The 27,500-nt window shown below is 51.3% G+C and overlaps 1 protein-coding gene across 2 annotated transcripts in view; it reads left to right on the top strand.

Annotated features, from left to right (window-relative positions):
* Window positions 1–21,158: 21,158 nt before the first annotated feature.
* The window catches only part of fgfr3 (fibroblast growth factor receptor 3), a 68,114-nt gene continuing 61,772 nt past the window's right edge, over window positions 21,159–27,500 (top strand). The window contains exon 1 of one of the 2 annotated variants that reach the window (XM_056296262.1): window positions 21,159–21,306. In XM_056296262.1, the coding sequence (XP_056152237.1) occupies window positions 21,159–21,306 (148 nt within the window). Of the gene's footprint in view, window positions 21,317–27,500 lie in introns of both variants that reach the window. The other variant, XM_056296263.1, reaches the window with a different exon arrangement.

The raw sequence follows: 27,500 nt of genomic DNA, 5'->3' as shown, positions 1-27,500 counted from the left end.
GGGAGGAGTCAGTGCAGGCCTTGATAGATAGATAGATGGATGGCTGGCTGGATAGATAGATAGATAGATAGATAGATAGATAGATAGATAGATAGATAGATAGATAGATAGATAGATAGATAGATAGGAAAAAGTGGGGAAAAGCAGATGGAAACACCCATCTGATAAATTCTACGTCATTCACAACAGTAACAACAGGATTTATGTAAGTAAGCAACACTAATACAGCCACATCCTGCACCTGGCAGCCCTCACATAAAGGTCAACATCCACCCACCTCAGACCAAAAGGTCACCGATAAGGATTTCTGGTGTGCAAGCTTCTACTCATCTCCCTCCCTCCCCCCCTCTCTCTCTGTCTCTCTCTCCTTCATATCTATCGCTCTCTCTTTCTCCACCTCTCATCCCCCGTTGCTGCAGGCTGCTGCCTTCGTTCGCCCACCCGAGGCGCTGCCTTTCTCCTCCTCTGCCACCGCGTCAGCCAGAAGCCCTCTGGTGTGTGTGCGCCACCAGATGCGTGCGTGTGTGTGTCGGCCAGAAAGATGCGGAGGTGTTGCGTGACCAGATCAGAGCACCTGCTAGGTGAGAATCACACACACGCCACATGAAGAGCAGCTCAGACACTGCCACACCACCTTAAATCTACATTTGTGTAGCCCCAAGAGAGCCTCTTGTTCGTGTTTTCATTTATTTATTTGGTTGTTTGTTTATTTATTTTTGCGTTTGTGAGCCTGTCTTACAGATAGATTGTAGTTGTTTTACTGTTGAAAACCGGTCACGGCCCATCCGGGTGGCGTAGCGGTCTATTCCCTTGCCTACCAACACGGGGATCGCCGGTTCGAGTCCCCCTGTGACCTCCGGCTCGGTCAGGCGTCCCTACAAACACCGCAGGCTGTGTCTGCGGGTGGGAAGCTGGATGTGGGTATGTATCCTGGTCGCTGCACTAGCGCCGCCTCTGGCCGGTCGGGGCGTCTGTTCGGGGGGGGGGGCAATAGCATGATCCATGTCAGGTGAAAAGAAGTGGCTGGTGACTCCACATGTATCGGAGGAGGCATGTGGTAGTCTGCAGCCCTCCCCGGATCGGCAGAGGGGGTGGAGCAGCGACCGGGACCGCTCGGAAGAGTGGGGTAATTGGCCGGATACAACTGGGAAGGAAAAAGGGGGGGGTGCAAAAAAAAGGGGGTGAACTGGTCACGATGCTTCTGACATACAACGATATGAGGATATGTTTTGATGGTGTAGGCCTGTTACACTGCCCTCCATATGTTACACTGCCCTCCATATGCATAGACTTGTGATGGTGAATATGCAAATATGGAAAATGTGTTTCATCCAAGTGTCCCACTGAGCAGAACCACCAAGCCAAACTCGTAATATGTAAAAAGTCTTCTGGTAGATGACAGTATTCTGGTTCTTATTTTGAGGAGTGCTTGAATTGAGTTCTGCATGGCTGCTAAAATATAATTGTAAAAAAATAAAATAAAATACGTGAGGCGTCTACTCGCTTTTGTTCGTAACTGATTGTTGGTTGCTGCAGCATGCTGCACGGTGCAGCTCTCATTGGGCTACTGACGCCTCCCTGAATCAGCGCTGCCCAGACGAAACCTGTTCAGCGTTCACTGCGTCGGGCTAACAGACGGCGGTTTGCTTCTGTGACGTTCCCCGTGTTGCTCGCAGCGGTCTGTCCGGGCTGCGTGGCAGGTCCACCTTAACGGCGGGAGCAGGGCCGGCCAAAACAAGCGGTCTGTCCGGGCTGCGTGGCAGGTCCACCTTAACGGCGGGAGCAGGGCCGGCTAAAAGAAGCGGTCTGTCCGGGCTGCGTGGCAGGTCCACCTTAACGGCGGGTGCAGGGCCGGCCAAATGGTCTGTCCGGGCTGCGTGGCAGGTCCACCTTAACGGCGGGAGCAGGGCCGGCCAAAACAAGAATGATTGGGTTTCTGCTGTTATCCGACCAAAGATCAGCGTCTCCACCTTGATCCAATAAAGCTTTCTATTTCTAACGGTCTGTCGGGGCCAACAACCTCTAAAGCCCGCCTCAGCCGAGACTTGGCAGACCCGCGGTCAGACCCCCAGACACCCACAGCCGTCCGTTTAAGTCTGGTATCGCTTGACGTTCTGGTCCAGAGATTAGATAACTATTGTTGTGACTTCTCTTATGTACACTATTGTAGTGTTACTATTCGTGGGTTACTAACTTAATCACTAATATATATATAAGTACACGGAGACGAGGATGCGGCACAAGTCTGATCTTTACTGACGGAGACGTCGCACACTACTAGGCTCGACCAGTGTATTACAGAACTCAGTAGTGGTGACAGTCCAACACAATCGAGCACCGAGTGCTCGATCCAATACACCACAACTATTAGGTTTGCTCAAGCCGAAGTGTTTAGAGCCTGCGCCGGCACGAAGCAAGATTCATCGGGGGGGGGGGGGGGACCGAACCAACGAGCCTCTCGCCGCTAACCAATCTTGCAGTACTGACGCGGCGTACCCCGAGCGCCCGAGCCCCTCTTCACCCCAGAAGGCTTCATTCTTTCCTCTTCCTCCCTCTTCCTCTGCTAAGTGCACCAGTTTCCTCCAGAAGGCAGCCAGCGCCTTGGCTTCTTCTGCACACGTTCCTCCTGCGAGTGGATTTGTCCGGCTGCCATCAGGCCGTCGTAACGTTTTACCTGCTTGTAAAACGAGCCGTTATTCCAAATCACCCTTTCCCTCTGCAGCGCCCCCACCGGATTGTTATTTTCTGGTCATTTTATTGGGCTTACCGAGTTTATCGGGCCCAACAATGTTCATTACTTTTTTTGGGGGGGTGGGGGGGGATGTTCCTCCTTTTTCTGCCCAATTGTACATGGCCATTTACCCCACTCGCTGTTCCACCCCCTCTGCCGATCCGGGGAGGGCTGTAGACCACCACGTGCCTGCTCTGATACAGTCGCCAGCCGCTTCTTTTCACACTCGATGGTGTTTTAAGCCCCCAACGTACTCTTCCAGGCAGCGCTGCATAATGGAGGGCACTCCCCGCCCCCAACAGTTTCATCCAATCACAGCGCTGGTTAGGGTTAGCGCCAGTGCTGTGATTGGCTGAAACTGTAGGGGGCGGGGAGTGCCTTCCATGCAGCGCTGCCTTGAAGAGTACGTTGGGGGCTCAAAACACCATCGAGCTCTTTTCACCTGACAGTGAGGAGTTTCGCCAGGGGGACGCAGCACGTGAGAGGATCACGCTGCCAGCTGCTGGGATTCGAACCGGCGATCCTAGTGTTAGTAGGCAACAGAATAGACCACCACGCTACCCGGACACCCCATCAATGTTAATTACTGGTAGATGTTATAGGTTTTATTCCACATTTAGTGCCCTGGGGCCGTACTAAATTGTCCCTAGGTGTGTGTGTGTGTGGGGGGGGGGTCTGTGATGGCCTGGCGTCCTGTCCAGGGTGTCTCCCCGCCTGCCCCCCCCCCCCCAATGCCTGCTGGGATAGGCTCCAGCATCCCCGCGGCCCTGAGAGCAGGATAAGCGGTTTGGGTAATGGATGGATTTAGCTCCCTGGACTGTTATTATTTATTGTTTGTGTTATGTGTTTGTTTGTCTGCACATTACTGTGTTTTGTGTACGGCAAGCCGCCCCTAATTTCCCCTGGTGGGATTCATAAAGTTGTTTGTGTTGTGTCGTTTAGTTGAAACATAAACGGTAATGTGTGGCGTGGACGCTTATGTAGTTGATCCCCTGCAAACAGCACACTTTCTCTTGAGCTCCGTGTTGGGGAATGGCGAGGAAGGGGGGGGGAGATGGGGATGGGGGGAGCTGCTTTTCGACTCCAGAGTGTTTTGGGCGAGTGAGAATGCAAACACAACCGAGGGCTTGTTTTGTTTGTGCTGTTGACTCGCAGTTTTACACCTCCACGCGTAATCGGACTAGGCACGAGGTGAGGCCAGGGCATTAGACGGAGGCCGGGGGTGCCAAGCACCCCCGTGCCAGAAGCCCCAGACACAAAACAACCAGACACTGTGTGGTGGGGGTAACACACACACACATACACACACACACCAGATTTAGCACTTTACCAAGTCAACGTGTAAGTGTTGTTTTGTGCGCGTGTGTGTGTTTTTATTGAAATGTATTTATGAGGACCTATTTGAGATTTTAACCATCGGGGTGAGAGCATTCTTGCAAAGTGAGGACACTTTGGCCGCTCCCCGCTTCTCCCAGGGTGCTAATTTAGGAGTTGCACTTGGGTTTAGGGTTCAGGTTAGACTCAGGATTAGGTTGCGGCGAGGGCAAAGGTCAAGGTCAGGCATGTAGTTCCAATGGTCAGGGTTAGAGATAGGGGCTAGAGAAGGAATGTAGGGTCCTCGTGTATGTGTGTGTGTGTGTGTGCGTGCGCTCAGCTTGCCTGTTTATTTGTAATCTAGGTGGAGTGACGGGTGGGTGGGGTTTCCTTGCGATGGACGGCTCCGGTATGTGTCGTCAAGCAGCGCCCTCCTCGTGTCAGCTTTGACGGACGGAGTCGGCCTACGCAGAACTTCCATTCACAGAAAAGGCGTTGGGTAATCGGCACGCACGCACTTAACCAGACGGGTACCAACTCGTTAGCGGATCCAGTCATGTGGACCGGACATGTAGAAATTCGTTGGAATTTTAAAAAAAAAAGGGAAGGCCCTCGATGATCACATGATGGGAGACCACGGGTGTAGAATAAGCTGGATGTGGTCTGTATGGAGCAGTTTGGAGGCTGGCAAAACACAGGATGGGCTCATCGGCTCAGTGAGGCACACCCGTGTGTGTGTGTGTGTGTGTGTGTGTGTGTGTGTGTGTGTGTTGAAATACTTGTCTGAAGACCAGCCTCCAGTTGATTTGGGGCTTGAGAAGCTGCTCCAACATAAAATCCAGACTAACATTCTCTCAGCCACGTGTGTGTAAGACTCGCCCCCATCGTGTTGCCCCTGGCTTGGTCTGGGCCGTGTCTGTGGGTGGGAAGCCGGGATGCGGGTATGTGTCCCGGTCGCTGCACTAGCGCCTCCTCTGGTCGGTCGGGGTGCCTGTTCGGGGGGTGGGGGGGGGGACTGGGGGGAATAGCGTGACCCTCCCATGCGCTACGTCCCCCTGGTGAAACTCCTCACTGTCAGGTGAAAAGAAGCGGCTGGCGACTCCACATGTGTCGGAGGAGGCGTGTGGTAGTCTGCAGCCCTCCCCGGGTCGGCAGAGGGGGTGGAGCAGAGACCGGGATGGAGACAATTGAGGAGAAAAAGGGGGGGAAATCCATCCATCCTTCCATTATCCGAAGCGCTTATCCTGCTCTCTTGCGGTGGCCTATCCCAGGAGTCATTGGGCGGCAGGCGGGGAGACACCCTGGACAGGCCGCCAGACCATCACACACACACACACACACACACACACACACACACACACACACACACACACACACACACACATTCACACCGAGGGACAATTTAGTACGGCCGAGTCACCTGACCTACGTGTCTTTGGACTGTGGGAGGAAACCCACACAGACACGGGGTCCTCCACACAGAGCACGACCTGGGATGACCCCCAAGGTTGGACTACCCCGGGACTCGAACCCAGGACCTTCTTGCTGTGAGGCGACGGTGCCGCCCTGGGAAAAAAATCCACACACACACACACACACACACAAAAAACCGACAACTGGTCACCATGTCGATCACAGAGAAAACTCTCACAAAACCGCCCCTCTTATGACCCGCGTGCCCTTCAGCTCCTGCGGTGGTCCGAACAAACGACGCGGTCAAGAAACTGCTCTTAACCCGGCCTCGTTAGCGTGGCTCGGCTCGGCCGCAGAACCGCAACGCCTCCTCGCCGCACCGTGGCCCAGGTCCGCCCGTTATGGCGGGGCTTGGCCCTCGGCTCGGCGCCGTCTGCCCGCCCGTCAGCCGTGTCTGACGGTGATTGAGTGTGCACCAGGAGCAGGGACGACAAGCGGCCCGGAGGAGCGGGCCCCGGGTCTGGCTCTTCCAGCGGTGCCTGGCTGAATGACTCTCCCCCCCCCCCCGCTCTTTAGCTGTATTTCTCGGTGTGAGCGCCGGGGCACGGCGAGTCAAGCTGTCAGATGCTTTCTGCCCCCTCGCTCCCACACGCACACACACACACACACACACACACACACACACACACACACACACACACACACACACACGCACACACACACACAGAGGAAATGTCAGGCCACGCTGCGAAAACGACTCGCTGCTCGCTGGTCTTCCCAAACAGGGCTGGTATAGGACAGGTTGCAGGAAAGATGGACACACACACACACACACACACACACACACACACACACACACACACACACACACACACACACACACACACACACACACACACACACACACACACACACACACACACACACACACATTTTGCCGTCCTCTCCCAGACAAGTGTTGTTGCTGTGGCCATTAGGCGCAGTGGAGAGCGGGGATCGAACCAACGGCGTGCCCGGGACCCCCGCAGACCGGCTGCATGTTTGGATATGCCTCACGTGGCCTTGTTCAAACCCGCCGAGGTGGTCCCGTCTCGTTTATCCAGCGGGGGCGTTTATCACCGTGTGTCGTCACACAGGAGTGACTCCTTCACAGCATCACTACGTGTCTGTTTCATGTAGGGCGGTCGTTTTGTGTGTGTGTGTGTGTGTGTGTGTGTGTGTGTGTGTGTGTGTGTGTGTGTGTGTGTGTGTGTGTGTGTAAGCCCATGTTTCTCTAGTCAGTGTTTGTGTGTGTGTGTGTGTGTGTGTGTGTGTGTGTGTGTGTGTGTGTGTGTGTGTGTAAGCCCATGTTTCTCTAGTCAGTGTTTGTGTGTGTGTGTGTGTGTTTGTGCAGCGTATGTATGTCAGCATGTGTAACGAGCTGTCTCTGTGTGTTTGTCTGTATGTTTGTGTGCACATTTGTGGGTAGTTGTAAACCACAACGTGTGTGCAAAGCGTTTGTATTTTCGTCTGCTTGTCCGTGCGCACGTGAACCCAAGTGTGTGTGCGTTGTTTGTGTGCATGTGTGTATATGTGTGTATGTGTGTGTGTATATGTGTGCATGTCTGTGTGTGCATGTGCATATGGGTGCGTGTGTGTGCGCGCGCGTTTGTGCGACGGCACCGGAGACTTGACCGAGGCAGTTTGGTTCCGAGGGGGTCGGTCTGTATGTGGGTCAGCGGGGATCAGCTCTGAATGCTCCGCGGTGTAGAACGGTCCAGATATCAGCTCGCTACACCCCCCCTCCCCCTCCACCCCCCCTCCACCACCCCCACCCCCCCGACATCAGAAACGATTCGTGTTAATGATTAGTCCCGTGGCTTTTGCCCACCTTGTTTAGAGACAAAAGCTGGTCCTGATCAGTGCGGCTGCAGCCCACGCGGGGAGCGCGCGGGCTGCAGCCGACCGGCGGAGGAACCAATCGATGCTGCCGGCTGCGCGAGGAGGTTATCAGCGGAGGAAGTATGCGCGCTGACAGCGCTGCCAAGCAAACCGCGCGGCAGGAAGAATGTATGGAATTCCTCCTCTTCTCCTGTTTTATTGTGGTATTCATTTTTGGTTTGTGTTTGTCATACCCCCCCCCCTCCCGCGCACTTCTCTCTCCCCCCCCCCCATTTTAACTGTTGCAGCTTAATAATCAAACCCATTTGCAGCCCTCCTTGCTGTTTAATTTTTAACTTGCATTTAACTGTTTTAAATGAAAGGGCCTCACCTTTCCCTGGAGGGCAGCGGACCGAGGAATGCGACTGGGAGGGGAGGGTGTGTGTGTGTGTGTGTGTGTTTGTGTGTGTGTGAGTGTGAGTGTGTGTATTTGCTCCATCTCTCTCTTGCTCTCTCTCTCTGTCTCTCTCTCTCACTCTCTCTTGCTCTCTCTCTCTTGCTCTCTCTCACGCTCATTCTCTCTCTGTCTCTCTCTTGCACTCTCGCTCACTCTCTCTTGCTCACTCTCTCACTCGCTCTCTCGCTCTCTTGCTCCCTCTCTCTCTCGCTCTCTTGCTCCCTCTCTCTCTCGCTCTCTTGCTCCCTCTCTCTCTCGCTCTCTCATGCTCTCTTTCTCTCGCTCTCTCTCTCTCTCTCTCTCTCTTGCTCCCTCTCTCACTCCCTCTCTTGCTCTCTCTGTTGCTCTCTCGCTCGCTCACTCTCTCGCTCTCTCATGCTCTCTTTCTCTCGCTCACTCGCTCGCTCTCTCTCTTGCTCACTCTCTCTCTCTCTCTCTGTCTGTGTCTCTCGCTCTTCCCTGCTCTTTGCATATGCTGTTTGGTGTCAAAGAGTATCATGCCTGTTTGTGTGTCATCGTGTGTGTCATGTACGTGTATGTGAGTGTCTGTACATGTATGCATCTCCGTCTGTGTTTGTGCACTTGTTTCTCTGTGTGTGTGTGTGTGTGTGTGTGTGTGTGTGTGTGTGTGTGTGTGTGTGTGTGTGTGTTTTCCAGTGCATTTGTGTTTGTCTGTGTTCATGTTTGTGGGTTCATCACTATTTGTGTGTGTGTGCATAGAGGTCGGGGTTAGGTGGGGGTTGTGGCAAGGAGTTTTGTGTTGCCTACCAACCTCAGCAGTTGCAGAGCGCCGAAGGGGAGTTGGGAGGCTAGGAGGCTGGGGGGGGGGGGGGGGTTCGGTGCTACGGAGAGGTCATCTGGTCAGTTTGCCCATCAGTACTCTGGCTGTCTGACTGAGCATTCTCACCATCTGTATGACCCCTTCTCCCAACTGGCCGGCTTTTGTTCCCACCAGGCCGGCCCTTTCTCACACAGCACTGTAGTCCGACAGGGGTCAGCGAGCCCTGGCTTCATCATTTGTCTGGCCTCTTCTTCTCACCCTGTTTCAAGCATGACGGACTGTTTTTCTTCCGCCCCGCTTCGCCGAGAGGTTCGGTGTTGTGTCTAAACATGCCTAAACCCTAACTGATGGTTTTAATATGGGTTAAGTCTTCTTTTGTGCACTTGTTGCTCCTGGATGCAGCCCAAATGCAGCACGGGTGTTATAATACATACGTGGCTATATGTATTTGGACTCTTAAGAGTGCATCCCAGTACTGTACACATACTGTATACTCATACTGTGTACATGATGTGTATGTGTGAAGGACAATTTGACTTTTTAGCTTCTTATATGAAAACTCAGAGGTCCTCCTTTTTCTCTTTCTCTGTATGTATGTATATATGTGTATGTGTGTGTATATAGTATGTGTGTATGTATGTATATATGTGTATATATATGTGTGTGTATGTATGTATGTATGTATGTATGTATGTATGTAGTATGTGTGTTTGTGTGTGTGTGTATGTATGTATTTGTCATTTCATTCCATGCACCTGCACACATGAAATGAAATGAAATATCACTTCCCCCAGCCCACAGCAGTGCAGCACAAAGACAAAAACACATATCCAAACTATAAGAACGCATATATCCAAACTACAGAAAAAAACTACAAAAACACATACAGTTAGGTCCATAAGTATTTGGACAGTGACACAATATTTGTCATTTTGCCCCTGTACACCACCACAGTGGATTTGAAATGAAGTAACTAATGTCGTGATTGAAGTGTGGACTTCCAGCTTTAATTTAAGGGGTTGGACAAAAATATTGCATTAACCGATCAGGAATTACAGCCAGTTTTATACATGGTCACCCCATTTTCAGAGGATCAAAAGTAATTGGACACTTGACTAACAAGTGGTTTCATGGGCAAGTAAGACCTTTTCCATCATTATGCCATGACAAATTAAGCAGATAAAAGGTCTGGAGTTCATTCCCAGTATTTACATTTGCGTTTGGTAGCTGTTCATCAGAATTCTCAACATGAAGTCCACAGAGGTGTCAATACAAGTGATGGAGGCCACAATTAGGCTGAAAAAGCAAAGGAAATCTATCAGATGGATGGTAAACACTTCAGGAGTGGCCAAATCAACATTTTGGGTACCTTTCTTAAAAGGAAAGCATGCACTGGCAAGCTCAGCAACACCAAGAGGCTTGGAAGACCACGGGACACATCTGCAGTGGATGATCGCCGAATTATTTCCCTAGTGAAGACAAACACATTCACCAACATCTAGTGAGGGGTCAAAAACACTCTTGAGAGGTAGGGGTATCCTTGTCCAAGTCTACAATCAAGAGACGCCTGCATGGAAATAAATACAGAGGGTTTACGACAAGGTGAAAACCACTGGTGTCACTTAAGAACAGGAAGGCCAGATTAGACTGTGTTTAAAAACATGTTAAAACCTACCCAGTTCTGGAACAAGGTTCTCTGGACAGATGAAGCAGTGATTAACTTGTACCAGAAGGATGGGAAGAGGAAAAGTGTGGAGAACAAAAGGAACAGCTCATGATTCTCAGCACACCATATCATCTATCAAACATGGTGGAGGTAGTGTTATGAAATGGGCATGTATGGTTGCCAGTGGAACTTGGTCATTGGTGTTTATTGATGATGTGACTACTGACAGAAGCAGCAGGATGGATTGTGATGTTTATAAGGATATACCATTTGCTCAGATCTAGCCAAATGTCACAAAACTGAGAGGTTGGCGCTTCACACTGCAGATGGATAATGACACAAAACAAGCTGAGAAAGCAACCCGAGAGTCTCTCAAGGCAGAAAAGTGGAATATTCATCAGTGATCGAGTCAGTCACCTGACCTCAACCCAATTGAGCATGCTTTTCACTTGCCGAAGATCAAACTAATGGCCAAAAGACCCACAAACAACCAGCAACTGAAGGCAGCTGCCGTTAAGTCTTGGCAGAGCATTTCAAAGGAGGAAACTCAGAATTTGAAGATGTCGATGGGTTCCAGACTTCAGACAGTCATTGGCTGCAAAGGATTTTCCTCCAAACATTAAATATGATTGTTATTATCATAGTTATGTTTGTTTGTCCTATTACTTTTGAGCCTCTGAAAATGGGGTGACCCTGTATATCCATGGCTGTGATTCCTGAACAGTTAATGCCATATTTTTATCCAGCCCCTTAAATTAAAGCTGAAAGTCTACTCTTCAATCACATCTCAAATACTTCATGTCAAATCCACTGTGGTGGTGTACAGGGGCAAAATGACAAATATTGTGTCACTGTCCAAATACTTATGGACCTAACTGTATATATCCAACCTATCCAAAAAAAAAAAATTCACTGTCCAAGAGAGTGAACGTCATGACTGTTGGAACTGCCAGTCTGCATCGGCTAATGGGCTAGCAGTTAGCTTAGCCTGCCCCGTCTCCGTGTCCTGTCAGACCACCCTTGGTGTGTCCTCTTTGGGCACACCTCCAGGCAGGGCCGTGGTCCCTGGGCCCACAGGACGCAGCAGACCAAGCTCCCCCAGCCCATTCAGCGCCAGCTCTCCCAGCCATCAAACAGAGACTGAGACTTAGATGCAGACGTGGACAAAGACAATGCATGGACGGTACTGGGTGGGCCCGCCGCAAATATATGTATGTATATGAATGTATGGATGGATGGATGGATGTATATATGAATATATATTCTTTTAATATTCTTATTTAATCACTTTATTTTGTTCTGTATCTCTTAATGTCTTTTAGGCCTTTATGTAAAGCACTTTGAACTGTCCTTGTTTATTAAATATGTTACATAAGTAAACTTACCTTGCCTTGCCTGTGTATGGATGTATGGAAGGATGGCTGGGTGGATGTATCTATCTATCGATTTATCTATCTATCTGTCGATCTGTCGATTTATCTATCTATCTATCTATCTATCTATCTATCTATCTATCTATCTATCTATCTATCTATCTATGTAACATTACCTACCTTCCTTACCTGTTCATCAGGGTCCTTTGGTTGCTTCCCTCCTCTGCTTGTTATTTATGATGTTTTGACATGAATGGTCACACATCATGGCTAAGAACCCACCCCACTTTGGCAAACACAGACGGATTGCAACAGCACCCTCCAGCTGCTCCACATGGCCTCTGAATCACTTAGGGAGAGGGCTGTTCCGCTTTATGGTGTCATAAAGTTGCCCTCTCAAAACACAGTTTAAGAGATGACACTAATTGGTGTGTTGTTTTAAAGCGGCGCTGGGTGCGATCACCTCTGTCTTGACAGCACCAATTAGCCTACAGGCTGCAGTATATGGCAGATTAAATGGGTGGTTAGCAGTAATTTACTGTTTTCCAAACACGCTGTGGCACACTTCACTTTTGACTGGTCAGGCATCACATGGACAGGCGGTCGCCCCCCGGATGATGCCTCTGTGCGTAGAGAGCTGGTGAGAGTCACCTTACAATGGGATGAACTTCAACAATGAGGGAGCATTTTAAAAAGCATATGAGGTTAGCCGTGTTAGACGGGGTCGTCCTTATCTAAGAGATATTTGATGAGTCAACTACGGTTGTGACTTTTTTAGATGGATATATTTTTTGGAAAATAACAGCTTCAAGTTCACTGTGTCAGTGGAATAGCTTGAGGATAGAGGTGCCTCTGTGACACTTGATATATATTGGACCGAGACGTGCAACCACGGGTAAGCCACATCATTCGTCATGCTCACACTTCCACCGAGTCACATCCTGTCGGTTTACACTTAAACAACACGGGAGAATGACTGTGGAGGGGGACTTAGCAGAGGGACCGTTCTCAGAGGCCTTTCTGATTTTGTGGTCATTAACATTACACTGTAAACACACCCCCCCCCTTTCCCCCATTACACAAGTGCACTGTCTATTCAGTAAAATCCTACATTTTATCTGCAGCAACTTGATTTGGTACTTCTGAATCATCATCATGTGATGGTGCCATTTGCTGTCATCGTTAATTTTTTTTCGAAACCTAACATAGATAGATAGTTCCCGGATAGCAAAATTGCTGTGGCCCGGACCCGTCCCGCACCCAACTTTCATTTTCCTTTCATCCGGCCCCACATACCGCGTGGAACGATGGCACTTGGGCGGTCCGCTCGTGTTTGCCAGCTCTGGTGCCAGAACCAAGCCATAGCAATGTTGCATGTGCCACATATTTTGCCAAAGGTGGCCCCATATTTGTGTTGTGATATTTGGGCCATATTCACCATTTACCACGCGGGGCCACTTCAGGGGCACATCCAGATTACATGTTGCCGAGAGCACCGCATCTTTGCCAAGGCAGGCCCACATTTGATTTGGCATATTTGGGCCAATATTTGCTATTATACATGTGGGCCACGTCAGGCCCACGTGTATAATAGCAGCATACATCCATTTTGTCAGGGCCAGAAGAAGGCCATCAGTGCCGCATCATCGCCTGAAGTGGCCCCACATGCGGATGCTCTCTGGGACGGCTAGATGGATCCTCAGACAGAAATGTGTTTTTCACAGTTGGTGTAAGTACATGCAGTACGAATGAACAGACGCATAACCCAACAAGTCAGCCCTCACTGCACTGCAGTAGGAGCAAACAGAGCCGTAACGCAGCAAATCACACGTCACACCGCGCACCTGCTTACGTGACCGAGACGTAAGGCTGTGTTGGTTACTTGTCTGTGCGTGTGTGTGCGTGCGTGTGCGCGCTTGTTAAGTGGCTAGATAGCAGGGGGGGGGCAAAGCCCTTTCGTATGATGGGTGACTGACAGTTCACTACAACGCTTTGCTTCGTACAGCCTACCGACGCTGACATCTCACGTGCCGGCATACATGCCGGCGAAATGTTAACGCCACGTGATTCGACACGCCGACAGGTACTGCATGTGCCGCGCGCGCGCGCGCATCGCGCCACGACGCTCCCCCGTACTACCGCGATGCCGCGTGAGCAGCAACGCCGCCTCGCTTGATTGACTGCCTGGATGCGCGGCGGTGGGAGGCGCTTGAACAATCTCCCGCTTGCTGCCTCCAGCGGGACAGGCAGGCGGCGCGCCGAAATCTGATCTTCTTTTGCCTTTTTTTTTCCCCCCCGACGGCCCGCAGCTCCCGCACTGCCAGTGGGAGTCTCTCTCTCTCTCTCTCTCTCTCTCTCTCTCTCTCTCTCTCTCTCTCTCTCTCTCTCTCTCTCTCTCTCATCACACACACACACAGACAGCGAGACACAGAGCGAGAGAGAGCGAGAGAGAGAGGAGAGAGAGCGAGAGAGCTCTGCGCGCACAGGCCAGCGGGGCGCGTGGTGGGACTATACCAGCAGACTAGCCACTCTCCTGCTTCACAGGCTGCGAGCCGAGGCACGCGACAAGACGCGGCGACTGGATAGCCGGGAGGGGAGCCGCGTTTCCCTGATTTGTGCCCCATCTTCTCCGACAAACCCAACGAACTCCTGCCGGGTAGAATGAAGTCATCTGGGAGATTTTGAAGCGTCTTTTTTTTTCTTTTCTTTTTTTTTTTTTGTTGCCCCTTTGGGGTCGGGGGTTGAGGGGGGTGGTGGTGTTTCCATCGCTGCGGACGGACACTTGTGCGGCGGACGGCATCGGAGCAGCGCGCGTTGGGAAAGAGGGGAGAAGTGGTGAAGAAAGTTGTGTCTGCGGAGCGGAGCGGAGCGGCGCGGCTCCTTCCCGGGGAGACTCCGCTGGCAGCTCAGCTCGGAAGGGATTTCTGATTTGCGTCGGGTCGTCAGACTGCACTTCGAAGGACGGATTCGATGGTGTTTTTGTCCGCCGAGGCTCTGACTGAAAAATAAACGCTGCTTTCTTCCTGCTCGTTCGGTGACATCTGAAAAAAGGCTCGTATCCGCTGTCAACGCGGGCTACATTTTGGTAAGAGAAAAATGCTGCTATTGGTGATTATTATTGATATCGCGACCTTATAGTGGTGTTACTGAAAAGCTAGACAACTTATATGTAGTATGGCTCAGCATATTAGACGCGGGGTTTTCACAAACACGCCGTGCAGGACGCGAGAGAACCCTCCACTTCCTTGTAGATGGAGTCGGACAGGTTTGGCTGCCGGTGAGACGCTTTCGCTGTCGCCATTACGCACAGCTCTCTGCAGCTCAACGGCACCAACACGGTGTGTGAGGGGGTGAGCTGCCCGGCTCGGCTCGGTTCGGTTCGGTGTGGGCTCTCCATCCATAGCGCCGGACAGGTGTCGCGGAGGGAGCGAGCGGGTCGCCTGTCACCGGTGCGTGCGCAATCGGTGCGTCCGGACTCCGCAAGGATGCAACCTGTGCGTGTTTTTTTGGCACACCGGTGTTCAGTCCGAACAGGGGGTTTTTCAATTACCTCGTTTGTATGTGTGGTGTGTGTGGGGGGGGGGGGTACTTTTGAAATAACTCACGGTTTTCTGAACTTGTAGATAATAATTGTTTTAAAATGCCACCAGACACGTGCCTGTGGCGTCAAATACGAGTCATAATATAATCATCCATATGGCAAATATGAGAATTTGGATTTTTAAATGGTATTTTGTTGTTAAAAAAAGGGAGAATAAACCAGCTCTACCGCCTACACGGTGCGTGGAGGCTTTTCCCTTGGCCGCAACAGTGACGTGCTCTCTGGTGGGAAGCCGAAATATTAATAAGTCATAAAGCTGTTTCAGAGAGCGCGCGTGCGTCCGTCCTGCCTGTCCCGTGTTCTTCCTGAAGCTCGTCCGCGCAGCGTTCTCTCGCAGTGGCTGCTCGGTGAAGTGTGTGGCGGTGTCCTCGCAACCGGGTCCCCTCTGCGGCTCCAGGTGATGCGCCTGGCCCCCCCTTGTTCTCCATCTGACTCATGATGCCACGTTAAATCACCGTCGTCCCGAGAAATTTACAGGATTATAGCGCCCTAAAAGGGCGCGGGGGTGGTGGTGGTGGTGAAATGAGATTGTGAAGTATATTACATTAGCCTATTCAATTTCGGAGTCAGAAACAAGCGTGGGAAGATAATAGTTGGGCCAATGCTTCAAATTAATTGCGTCTATTGACCCGAGTAATATGCACGCCGGTTGCTGCATTCTCAATCAGCCGCGAGCCCCAGACACGTTTCGGTACCAAATTAGACTCTGATTGCCTCTTTTCATGCCACGAATTGGCTCGAGACTGTCGACTTATTCCACGCCTGATTTCCCCTTTTTAGACAGGATTTGGTTCCAGCCTAACAGACTTACTGTTATTGCTCAACACAGAAAAATGAAATTATATATATATATATCAGATTAATTTGATGAGGGATTTTGGGGCTTTTTTTTTTTACCTGTTCTGAGGAGGGAAATGAAGCAAACACGCCCGGTGACGAAACCGTGCCGTGGGACTACACGGGGGGAGGCGCTTTGGACTCAAGTCGGCGTGCGCCCTGACAACTTAAACTGAAGTGTTTCTCTCTCTCTCTCCCCCCGCTGATCGATATCACGTTTCACCTGAGGGGGGGGGTGTGCGTGCGCGCGTGCGCGCGCGCGTGTCTGCATATGCTAAAGAAATCGTGTCAGGGTGATAAGAAGGCGCGAGAGAGACAGCCGGAGAAGAGAGTGAGACTGAGGGGGAGAGCGACACAAAGAGGGGGAGAGAGAGAGTGTGTGTGTGTGTGTGTGAAGGAAGGGTCCGCATTAAAGAGAGCGAGAGATGGGCAGATGTGCATGAGCAAGAGCGGCGAGAGAGATGCAGCCAGTGACACACGAGAGAGAGAGATGAAAAGAGCTCAGAGAGAGGGGAGGTGAGAGAGGGGGAGGTGAGAGAGGAGGTGAGAGAGAGAGAGATGGGCTGTAGTGCAGAGTGCAGGGGTGTAATGGGGTGTCACGGTAGTGAGTGAACTGCATGTACTGAGACAGGAGTCGTATAGCTCCTATGGAAGATTGCCCTCTGCCTGCCTGCCTGTCTGTCTGCCCGTCTGTCTGTCTGTCTGTGCCTACCTGTCTGTCTGCCCGTCTGTGTGTGTATGTGTGTGTCTGTGTCAGAACCCCCTGACACCAGCCTTGGGCCTCGCCGATCTGCTGTTTGCATTGTGCTCTCCCTATATCTCTAAGCCCCCCCCCCCCCCCCAAAAGACAAAACCAGTGCAGCGACGCTGCTGACGTACCGGCCTGCTTATTAAAGATGACGGGGGGGGGGGGGATGTTGTCAGCGGCTCGGGTCTGTGTCCGCTGCGGGATGTGACGAGCATGTGGCCGTCACGGCAGCGAGCGCGCCCCTCGAGGGGGAGGGCGATGACAAAAGTTCGAACCCTCGTTAGCGCGCTCTGCCTCCGAGCCGTATCACGGCGCGAGCGCCGCGCCGCGTGAGTACCGCTCGTGCGTTATTACGGGCGGTGTGAGGAGTCGAGTTCTTGCGCGTGCTCAGGAAGTGTCAGCATGGAGGGACCGCGAGGGCTTGTGAGCGCTGGGCCCCGGGGATCCGCGCGCGCCCTCGTCCGCTCTTTGGACTATCTGAGTCGTTGCTTTAAACCGAAGCGCGGCGGCACCTGAACCGATTAACTTTCTCCTATAAAAAAAACACCCCAAAAAGAGCGTCCTTCCGTTTTATAACGGGGGACCGTGTCCGTAAAGACCCCCCCCCCCCAAGGGGTGGTCCAGCCTGAATCTGTGGACCTGGCGCATCGGGTTAACGCCGCTAAACGCCCAACTGCCGGGGTTGATGGACGCCGAGGTCCACGCTTTAAAAAGTGTCACGTCGTGTTGAAGTTTTACCCCGTCGCTTGTTTTGCACGTCTGAGCGGCTTCGTGGGTTGTTTTTTGTTTGCTCAGTTCAACTGTCCGAGCTCCTCCAAAACACCCCACCCCCCCCCCGCCCGCCCCCGGTTCACCAGTCAGGTCCGTCACGGCAAGTCAGAGGTTTCAACAGACCCCCCCCCACCACCACCACCACCACCTCCACCTCCTCCTCGCTTTATTGCCACATACCTCCAGCGTGCCGTATCAGTGGTGTGAACCTGAGAGGCCATTCCCTCACACCGGCATGCGGCCACACACACGCGCACACACACGCGCGCGCACACTCACGCACCGCTGCTCGCGGCTTAGTTTAGTCGTCTGAATTTGGTCCATTTTTTACTGATCCAGGATCAGGAATGTGTGTCCCGTCGTTTCACGCCATGCACCTGCGCACATGAAATGAAATGAAATGTCGTTTACCCCACAGCAGTGCAACACAAAGACAAAGCACACATCCCAACTACACAAAAACTACAAAACATATATCCAACATAGCCACACACACAAAAAAAATGTAAAAAAAATCACTGTCCAAGAGAGCGAAGGCCAGGATGACTGCCGGAGCAGCCGGTCTGCATGGGCTAGCAGCCCCGCGTCCCGTCAGGCCGCCCTCGGTGTTTCCTCTGCGGGATCAGCTCCGGGCAGGGCCGTGGTCCCTGGGCCCGCCGGACGCGGCAGATCAGGCTCTCCCAGCCGATCCAGCGCCGGCTCTCCCAGCCAGACGCCCCTGCCACCACCTCCCCGCGCTCCGCACGACGACACCAAAAACACAGTCGGCGTCGCAGTCGTTGGGAACATTTTGTTATTTTTGGCCTGAGATACAATATCGGCTCCTCGCCTGGCGACGGGCGTCCCGTCAGCCAGGGAAAACAAGGACCCCTCGCTCCGAACAGGGGGCCGCCGGTGCAGCCAGCCGCCGGTAGCCTGCAGAGTGCAGGCCTTATCGAGCGTTATAAACAAACCACAGCGGAGCGTAGGTGTCCCACATGGGAAGGAGGGGGAGACGGTGGGGCGGAGGCAGGGGGGGGAAGGGAAGAGGGGGATCTCCCGAGTGTATAGGATGAAGGTAGAAGTCTACGATGGAGCAGGGAAGGTGCCGTGGCGGTGTTTAGATTCTTGAGCGTGTGTGTATATATGTGGTATTTGTGCAGCGAGTGTGGGTGTTTTCGGTCGTTGCAGGAGATTGTGTATGTTCCGAAGTTTCCCCGCCCGGTGTTTTGTGTGTGGAAGAGTGATAATGTGCAAACAGAGCCTCGCAGGGCCCGGCCGGCCTGTGCCAGGGCTCCAGTTATGTGCTGAGCAAGGAGTGGGTCACAGGTTCTCCGAGGGAAAGAAAAACAGCTCCGCTAAGACTTAAGACAACACAACCTCTCTCTGCAGTGCGTCTGTACAATACGCCTCTCTGTGCACAACCAAAGCCTCGTCTCAAACGCGCGCGCGCGCGTGTGTAAGCAAGTGTGTGCGCGTGGGCTTTGTACGTCTGTAGTGTGCAGTGTACCATGTGTGTGCTTGTGCCCCCTATATGCCATTTTTGTGTGACCGTGTATCTGAATAGTTCTGCTTGTGCGTCTGTGTGGATGTCGGCTGAAACACAACCCTAACTTTAAGCTGTGTAACATTGTTAGTTTAGGCAGTGCAGTGTGTTAACATGTGTTTTTAAGGGTTTGCCTCCTTGAGCGTGTGTGTGTGTTTGTGTGTGTGTTTTAAGGGTTGGCCTCTTTGATTGTGTGTGTGTGTTAAGGTGTGTTAAGGTGTGTTAAGGTGTGTTAAGGGTTTGCCTCTTTAATTTTGTGTGTGTGTGTGTGTGTGTGTGTTAAGGGTTTGCCTCTTTGATTTTGTGTGTCTGTGTGTGTGTGTGTGTGTGTATGTGTGTTAAGGGTTTGCCTCTTTGATTGTGTGTTAAGGTGTGTTAAGGGTTTGCCTCTCTGATTGTGTGTCTGTTAAGGCGTGTTAAGGGTTTGCCTCTTTGATTTTGTGTGTCTGTGTGTGTGTGCGTGTGCGTGCGTGCACGAGTGCTTGTTGTTTACGTGAGTTGGCGGCGACGCACTCTTCCCCCTCGGTTGCGGAGCGGCGTTCTCACAGCTCTGCAGCCTCTCTGCATTCCATGTTATGTTGCTTAAGCAAACAGAGAGCACAGCACTTCACCACCGCACGCCGTAGCCATCTCTACCCCCCCCCCCACCCCCCTCCCCACCCCACCCGCCTCCAGCCTCCGGTGCATTGGGCAACTGATACTGTAGACTTCAAAATTCCTCCGCCAGTAGGAAGATAAGTAAATTCATGTCAATCTGTTGCTAAACCATGCAACAAAAACAGTGTCTCAGAGACTATTGTGAGATTATTGTGACAGCAGTCACAGGCTGTGTGGCTCCAGGTGTGGCCCTGTGTGTGTGTGTGTGTGTGTGTGTGTGTGTGTGTGTGTGTGTGTGTGTGTGTGTGTGTGTGTGTGTATATATATATATACATATATTCCACCTTCCCTCATGGGGTCATAGTCCCATTGTGTTTCTAGCGAACCTAAGTACTGCTTAACTGCCTTATATATGTATATATATATATATATTCCCCTCCCCTCCTGGGGTCATAGTACTGCTTAACTGCCTAATATATATATACTCCCCTCCTAGGGTCATAGTCCCATTGTGTTTCTAGCGAACCTAAGTACTGCTTAACTGCCTTATATATGTATATATATATATATTCCCCTCCCCTCCTGGGGTCATAGTACTGCTTAACTGCCTAATATATATATACTCCCTCCTAGGGTCATAGTCCCATTGTGTTTCTAGCGAACCTAAGTACTGCTTAACTGCCTTATATATATATGTATATATATATTCCCCTCCCCTCCTGGGGTCATAGTACTGCTTAACTGCCTAATATATATATATATATATATATATATATATATATATATATATATATATTCCACCTTCCCTCATGGGGTCATAGTCCCATTGTGTTTCTAGTGAAGCTAAGCACTGCTTAACTGTCTAACTGAGTCACGCAGGCCGAAATCAGTCTGACGAGTGAGTCCTGTACGTGGGCAGCAGGCCTTACCGTGCGAGACTTGTTGGAGTTTAACTGCCAGCAGAGAGAGACTGGTTCCTCCTCTCCCTACCCACCTGTATTAACGGTCAGGGTGTTCTGCGGAAAAATTACGACGAGGGATCTCCACCGTGATCCCGCCAAATCCCCGCGGGATCCTGCATCACAGTTTACTGTCGTGTGTGCAGGCCAGAGGGTGCATCTTTGTTCCGCGCCAAACAAACTCTGTGGTCTTGTTTTACGGTTAACTTGTGCGCCACATCTGTGAGAGCGCCCCGAGTGAGACGTCGTGTTCAACACACGCCAGTCAGACGACAGCGTGACAGGCTGGCTTTGCTGCTGATTGACTTTTCCAAATGTTGTCTCTCTCCATCCTTTTTTTTTTTTTTTGTCTAATTTGTGCTTTTTTATGTTGATTATTACCGCTTTCTGTGCCTCACCATGCACCCTCGACTGATCCCGTCCCTGTTTCTGCTGTTTTTTTTTTCCCCAGGGGACTTGTCGGATAAATTTCCTCGTGGCGTCAGAGACTGCCGGTTTGTAGGACAGCCATGCGCGGAGCGGAGGATGTTGTCTGAGCTGGAGTCGGGCCTCGCTGCGCTCCGCCTCGCTGTGTCTTCCGGAGGAATGACGGCTCTGTGGTGCTCTCTCTGGCTCTGCCTCATCCTCCCTCTCTCCGTCAGCCCCGCCAGGCTGCCCACAGCTCAGCCCACAGGTAGGACGCCGTGCGACAACGCCCACAACATGCAAGTCATTGTACACACCATATCTATACATGTCATAATGTGGTATATTACATGGTGCATAAATACACGATACACCATGTAATACTGTTTACAGTCCCCCAGGCACGCACAAGAGTCAGGATAGCAACCAAGCTAGTGGAGGCCGCTGTGCTTCATGGCAATCATCAGTTGTACCATGTCTTTAACCAAACATATTGTCTGGTCGAACCCATCTGACGCAAACTGAGCATTTGTTTCTGGAGCCATTAGCTGATCTGAATGAAGCTGATCAGGTGTCTTTCTGCAGCTCATCACAGTGCAGACTACAGAGGGATTCGCCTCGCTTTGGACAGTATATATATTTGGACAGTTTATGCTAACTTTGGACAGTATGTATATTTGGACAGTATATATATTTGGACAGTTTAGGCTAACTTTGGACAGTATATACTATATTTGGACAGTTTATGCTAACTTTGGACAGTATGTATATTTGGACAGTTTATATATTTGTGCAGTATATATATTTGGACACTTTATATATTTGGACAATATATATATTTGGACAGTATCTATATTTGGACAGTTTATATATTTGGACAGTATCTATATTTGGACAGTATATAGATTTGGACAGTTTATGCTAACTTGGTCAGACTGAGCCCGTTTTCTTCTGTGGCCAGCTGTTTGAACAAGAGAGAGTCCACATCTCAACGCTCACGCAACGCCCCTCTTGATTTTGTTTGCGTTTGCCTCCGTGGTTGTATCTCGCCGCCTTACCACACTTTTTTTCCCAGTGCTAACATCACATACATCTGCTTAGAGCTGCAATCAATTGTCCGTGTGTTCGATACTTCAAATAGGGACATTTCAAAAGGCCCATTCATTGTTTATGCAAACTTGGTGTTTTCTGAGATTTTTTTGGGGTGGGGCTTTTCTTTGGGAGGGGGGCGGATTTAATTGGAGTCGGCCTGGTTCGCTGAGCTTAGCCAGTTTCGCTGCCTTTGGTCTCGAGGCAGAAAAATGGTTCGAGATCATTCCAAAGTAAACCTTGACTGTGTTTGCTTTAATCTCTCCATATTGCGCAAAAAGAAACGAACATAGCGCAGTAATCTTTTCTGAGACTCTAGCCAAGAGAGCACACCCCCCCCCCCCGTAGCCCCAACCCCGATATTTTGCTATGAATGTTTTGTTTTGTTTTCTTGGTAAATGAGCTTTTGACACACTTAGCACGCTACGGTGCATTAGCAAAGACAAGGAGCCCGGCTGCTTTCTGGAGGGGACCCAGCTGTGCTGTGCACGGGGAGACATCATGCACACAGTGTGTGTCTGTGAGTGTGCACGTGTGTGCATGATCCTATCTGTGTGTGTGCATGTGCATGATCCTATCTGTGTGTGTGCATGTGCACGATCCTATGTGTGTGTGCATCAGCACGATCCTATCTGTGTGTGTGCATGTGCACGATCCTATGTGTGTGTGCATGTGCATGATTCTATCTGTGTGTGTGCATGTGCACGATCCTATCTGTGTGTGTGCATGTGCACGATCCTGTGTGTGTGCATGTGCACGATCCTATCTGTGTGTGTGCATGTGCACGATCCTATCTGTGTGTGCGCATGTGCATGAGCCTATCTGTGTGTGTGTGTGTGCATGTGCGCGATCCTATCTGTGTGTGTGCATGTGTGTGAGCCTATCTGTGTGTGTGTGCGTGTTGGCAAGTTCATGCATTGCTGTGCGTTTGTGCACCTGTTGAGGAACTCTCTGTCCTTCCAATCACTCGTCACACTGATATGACAGCTCCCACTCGCTATTTTTGTACAAGTGTTTGTTTCATTAACGGTAAAAATAAATAAAAAATAACATCAAAAAATCTCTTCCATCTCCTTTATCTACCCATCTGCCATCTTTCATATCGCACCCGATGATATAATGGCGGTGTTGTACGGCGGGGTTCCACTGGTGCGCTGTGATAGATTTGTTGTGATTATTTATGCACCATTTGCTGCACGGCGAGCAGGCATAACAGAACATTATGGCGTAGGCACTGCTGTTAGTCAGAGTTACGGCTGTTGGGGTCGGTGGGTTTTCATGTACAGGAAGTTTGGCTTGGTGATTTTGCTCACAAAGGTCAGATCAGACATGACTCCTCGAAAATATCATGAACAACCAAGAACTTTAGGGTGGATGGGCTTAAATCACAAACGTTTGCCACACTGATGACTGATAAGCTGTGATGTCAGGTGGTTGACGGTCAGGTGGTAATTTGGGAAGAAGAGTTCAGAGAGGTTTACTCATCTGGAGACGTGTCTACATCAGACGGAGAGTCGTGTCGAGTCTACAGGACTCTACCAGGGCAAGGTGAGGTGTCGGCTTCAAACTACACCTAATGTAGTATGATGCTTTAGGGGCATCCGGGTGGCGTGGCGGTCTATTCCGTTGCCTACCAACATGGGGATCGCCAGTTCGAATCCCCGTGTTACCTCCGGCTTGGTCGGGCGTCCCTGCAATTGCGGGTGGGAAGCCGGATGTGGGTATGTGTCCTGGTCGCTGCACGAGTGCCTCCTCTGGTCGGTCGGGGTGCCTGGGTAGGGGGAACTGGGGGAGGAATAGCGTGATCCTCCCACGCACTATGTCCCCCCTGGCGAAACTCCTCACTGTCAGGTGAAAAGAAGCGGCTGGCGACTCCACATGTACCGGAGGAGGCATGCGGTAGTTTGCAGCCCTCCCCGGATTGGCAGAGGGGGCGGAGCAGTGACCGGGACGGCTCAGAAGAGTGGGGTAATTGGCCGGATACAATTGGGGAGAAAAGGGGGCGGGGCTGTATGATGCTTTCTATGGCTAGGCTCATCGTGTGTTATGTGAAAAAACAGGCTCATGTGCGGGTACGGAGGTTGATGTAGTGCAACGGTAGGTTGGCTACTTCAGTTAGCAGCACAATTAATTAATCACACCCCCCCTCGTGCCCAGGGATTATGTCCTGGCTTCCAGAGCTGCACGTGTCCCCGCTGGCCTGACCTTCTCTCCCACCTCTCTGTGCTTATTCACCGTCTCAGCATCAGCGGTCATGGTGTGCGTCATACTTCTTTGTGTGCGTGGTGGTGTATGGCGGCCGGGGCGGGGGGGATGATGCTCCATTGTTTCAAATGCAGCAGTGTTGTGTCCATGTGAACATTTTGAAACGTCAGATCTTGAATCTTGAAAGGAGGAGGACATAAGAGGGCACAGTGGACCCCCTTACAGACGTGTGCTACCCAGCCTTTCTGTCCTCGTCGCCATCATCGAGAGTCAGGAGTATCTGTTACGGAGCGCTTCAAGCCTTTTGCTTTGCGGGTTTGACAAGACTCTGAAGCAGCGGACGTCTTGTCAGTGGCGTAAGTGGAGGCTCTGGCATCCATCCTCCTCTCCCTGTGCCCCCGTTGGTCTCCGGCGGTGCTCTCTGTGTCCACAGATGGAGAAGCAGTGGGGACAAAATGAGGGTCGTCCTCTGGCAGATGGCCCTGTTTCCCTCAGCTGCCACAGCGCCGTACGGCCGTGTGATCAGTCTGTGTGTGAAACTGGCTGGGGAGACCGGCAAGGACATACGTCTGCGCCCTTTGTGTTTGTGTGTGTGTTTGGATGTATGTATTTCTAGTTTTTGTGTGTGTGTGTGTGTGTGGGGGGGCTTGTATGGCTACAATGAGCAGTGGCGTGCCTTGTTTCCATTAAGCTGGCTATTGTGATACTGTGGATGGTGGAGCTGTTTACTTCTCTTAAGGCTGGTGGTGTTGTTTCAGAGACCAGGGCAACAGACATGAGGAGACGCCACGACAAGGACCAGAGGGGTGTGTGTGTGTGTGTGTGTGTGTGTTAATTCCTAGTGTGTGTGTGAGTGTGTATGAGTGTTAATTCTCTCCGACCTCTCTTTTTTCATCAGAACCCCCCCCATCACCACACACACACTTGCCCCCCCCACATGCCCCCTGTTGAGTGTTCACATGAAATGTGCAGCTCCTCTGCTCTGACGTTCTCTATGAACCACCGGACCTATAAATTCAACACGTTCAGCTTCGTTGGTGTGTGCACACGTGTGTGTGTGTGTGTGTGTGTGTGTGTGTGTGTGTGTGTGTGTGTGTGTGTGTGTGTGTGTGTGTGTGTGTGTGTGTGTGTGTGTGTGGGTTACAGGGCAGACCTGTGTGGGTCTGCTGTGGAGTGAGTGTTGTGTGTGCGTGAGCGGGGAAGGCTTATGAAGGGGAGGCAGTAAAACGAGATGAAAAGAGGAGAGACGGTCTGAAATTAAAGGACAGTGGATACTTTGCATGTTTTAGTGGGCGGGCGGACGGTTGACAGAAATCAAGAAGGGAGAGATTTTGTGTGTGTGTGTGGGTGTGTGTGTGTGTGTGTGTGTGTGTGTGGGTGTGTGGGTGGGTGGTCAGCAGTGCACAGTGTAGCATTTAAGACAGAACTGTGCCTTCCTTGTAAGGAGGTTTAGACACCCACACCACCTGTAAATTTATGTCAGTGTGTGTGTGTGTGTGTGTGTGTGTGTGTGTGTGTGTGTGTGTGTGTGTGTGTGTGTGTGTGTGTGCTTAGTGATCCCCACCCTCACCAGCCAGGACCATAAATGTCAGCATGGGTTGTTTGGGTCGTTAAAATCATTCCGTCCTCAGATTTACGCTCGGGCTCCACTATTTACTCCCAGGGCCACTGTCAAGCTCACACCTCTGTGGACGACACACACACACACACACACACACACACACACACACACACACACACACACACACACACACATGTTGTCACTCCCCGCCTTTATTCTGCTTTGCCTCCCTCTAACTCACTCACAGTCTCTTTAGTAACACCCCGCTCCGCTCACCCCTCCTTAAAAACAACACACTTGTGTGGTTCCTCATCTCTGTTACATTCTCACCCTTGTCTACCTCTCTCTCTCTCTCTCTCTCTCTCTCTCTCTCTTTCACACACACACACACACACACACACACACACACACACTGAGCCACATGCTGGCGTCCTCTGAAGACAAGCGTGTGCTGGGTGATGTGTTAGCGGCGGCTGTGCGGTCCTTAAGGCGGTATACTTTACATTAGAAGATAATGTGAGCAGCCAGCTGGCCTCACCCAGCAGCTTAGTGCAGCCTGTCACTCAAACTCTGTTTACTGTGTGTGTTGCCTTGATCCAGCTGTTTTCTTTTGGGGGGGGGGGGATTTTTTCCCCCTTTTTTCTCCCCAATTGTATCCGGCTGGACTGGCGGCCTGTCCAGGGTGTCTCCCCGCCTGCCGCCCAATGACTGCTGGGATAGGCTCCAGCATCCTCGCGACCCTGAGAGCAGGATAAGCAGTTTGGATAAAGGATGAATGGATGTATCCGGCCAACCACCCCACTCTTCCGAGCCGTCCCGGTCGCTGCTCCACCCCCCTCTGCCGATCCGGGGAGGGCTGCAGACTACCACATGCCTCCTCCGACACGTGGAGTCGCCAGCCGCTTCTTTTCACCTGACAGTGAGGAGTTTCGCCAGGGGGGACGTAGCGCGTGGGAAGATCACGCTATTCCCCCCTCCCCCCCCCCCCCGAGCAGGCTTCCTGACTGACCAGAAGAGGCGCTAGTTCAGCGACCAGGACACATACCCACATCCGCCTTCCCACCCAATTGCGTCTGTAGGGACGCCGGACCAAGCCGGCGGTAACACGGGGCTTCGAACCGACGATCCCCGTGTTGATAGGTAACCGAATAGACCGCCATGCTACCCTGACGCCCGGTCCAGCTGTTTTTAAGCAGACATCAGTGTTCAAGACAAGCACTTCCAAGAGGTCCGTGGCAAAATGACGAACAAGTTGCAATTTTACTTCGATTAGGATGCTAGAAATGCTCAAAATAAATACAGCATGAGTTAGAGTGACTATTTCAATCCGTTCTTTCACTTCATTAGACCATAATTTATAGAGTAGACCAGTTTCCCCAACCTTTCTTTGCCCGTGACCCCTGTAAATACAGCGACTTCCACTTGCGATCCCCCGACACAGGCGAGCACATAACCCGAGCTCCGACACCGAAGAATTAATTTTACTTGCCACGTTTATGCTTCCGTGGGGAGTTTGGAGTACGAAAAACATTATTTCACAAGGAAAAAACGCATTTAGTGTGTTGAAGTCCGAGACACAATTTTGTGTTTCAAAAATGTTTTCCTCC

This window comes from Lampris incognitus, chromosome 16 (assembly GCF_029633865.1).
Source record: "Lampris incognitus isolate fLamInc1 chromosome 16, fLamInc1.hap2, whole genome shotgun sequence".
NCBI lineage: Eukaryota > Metazoa > Chordata > Actinopteri > Lampriformes > Lampridae > Lampris > Lampris incognitus.
This window is presented reverse-complemented; position numbering and strand designations above follow the sequence as displayed.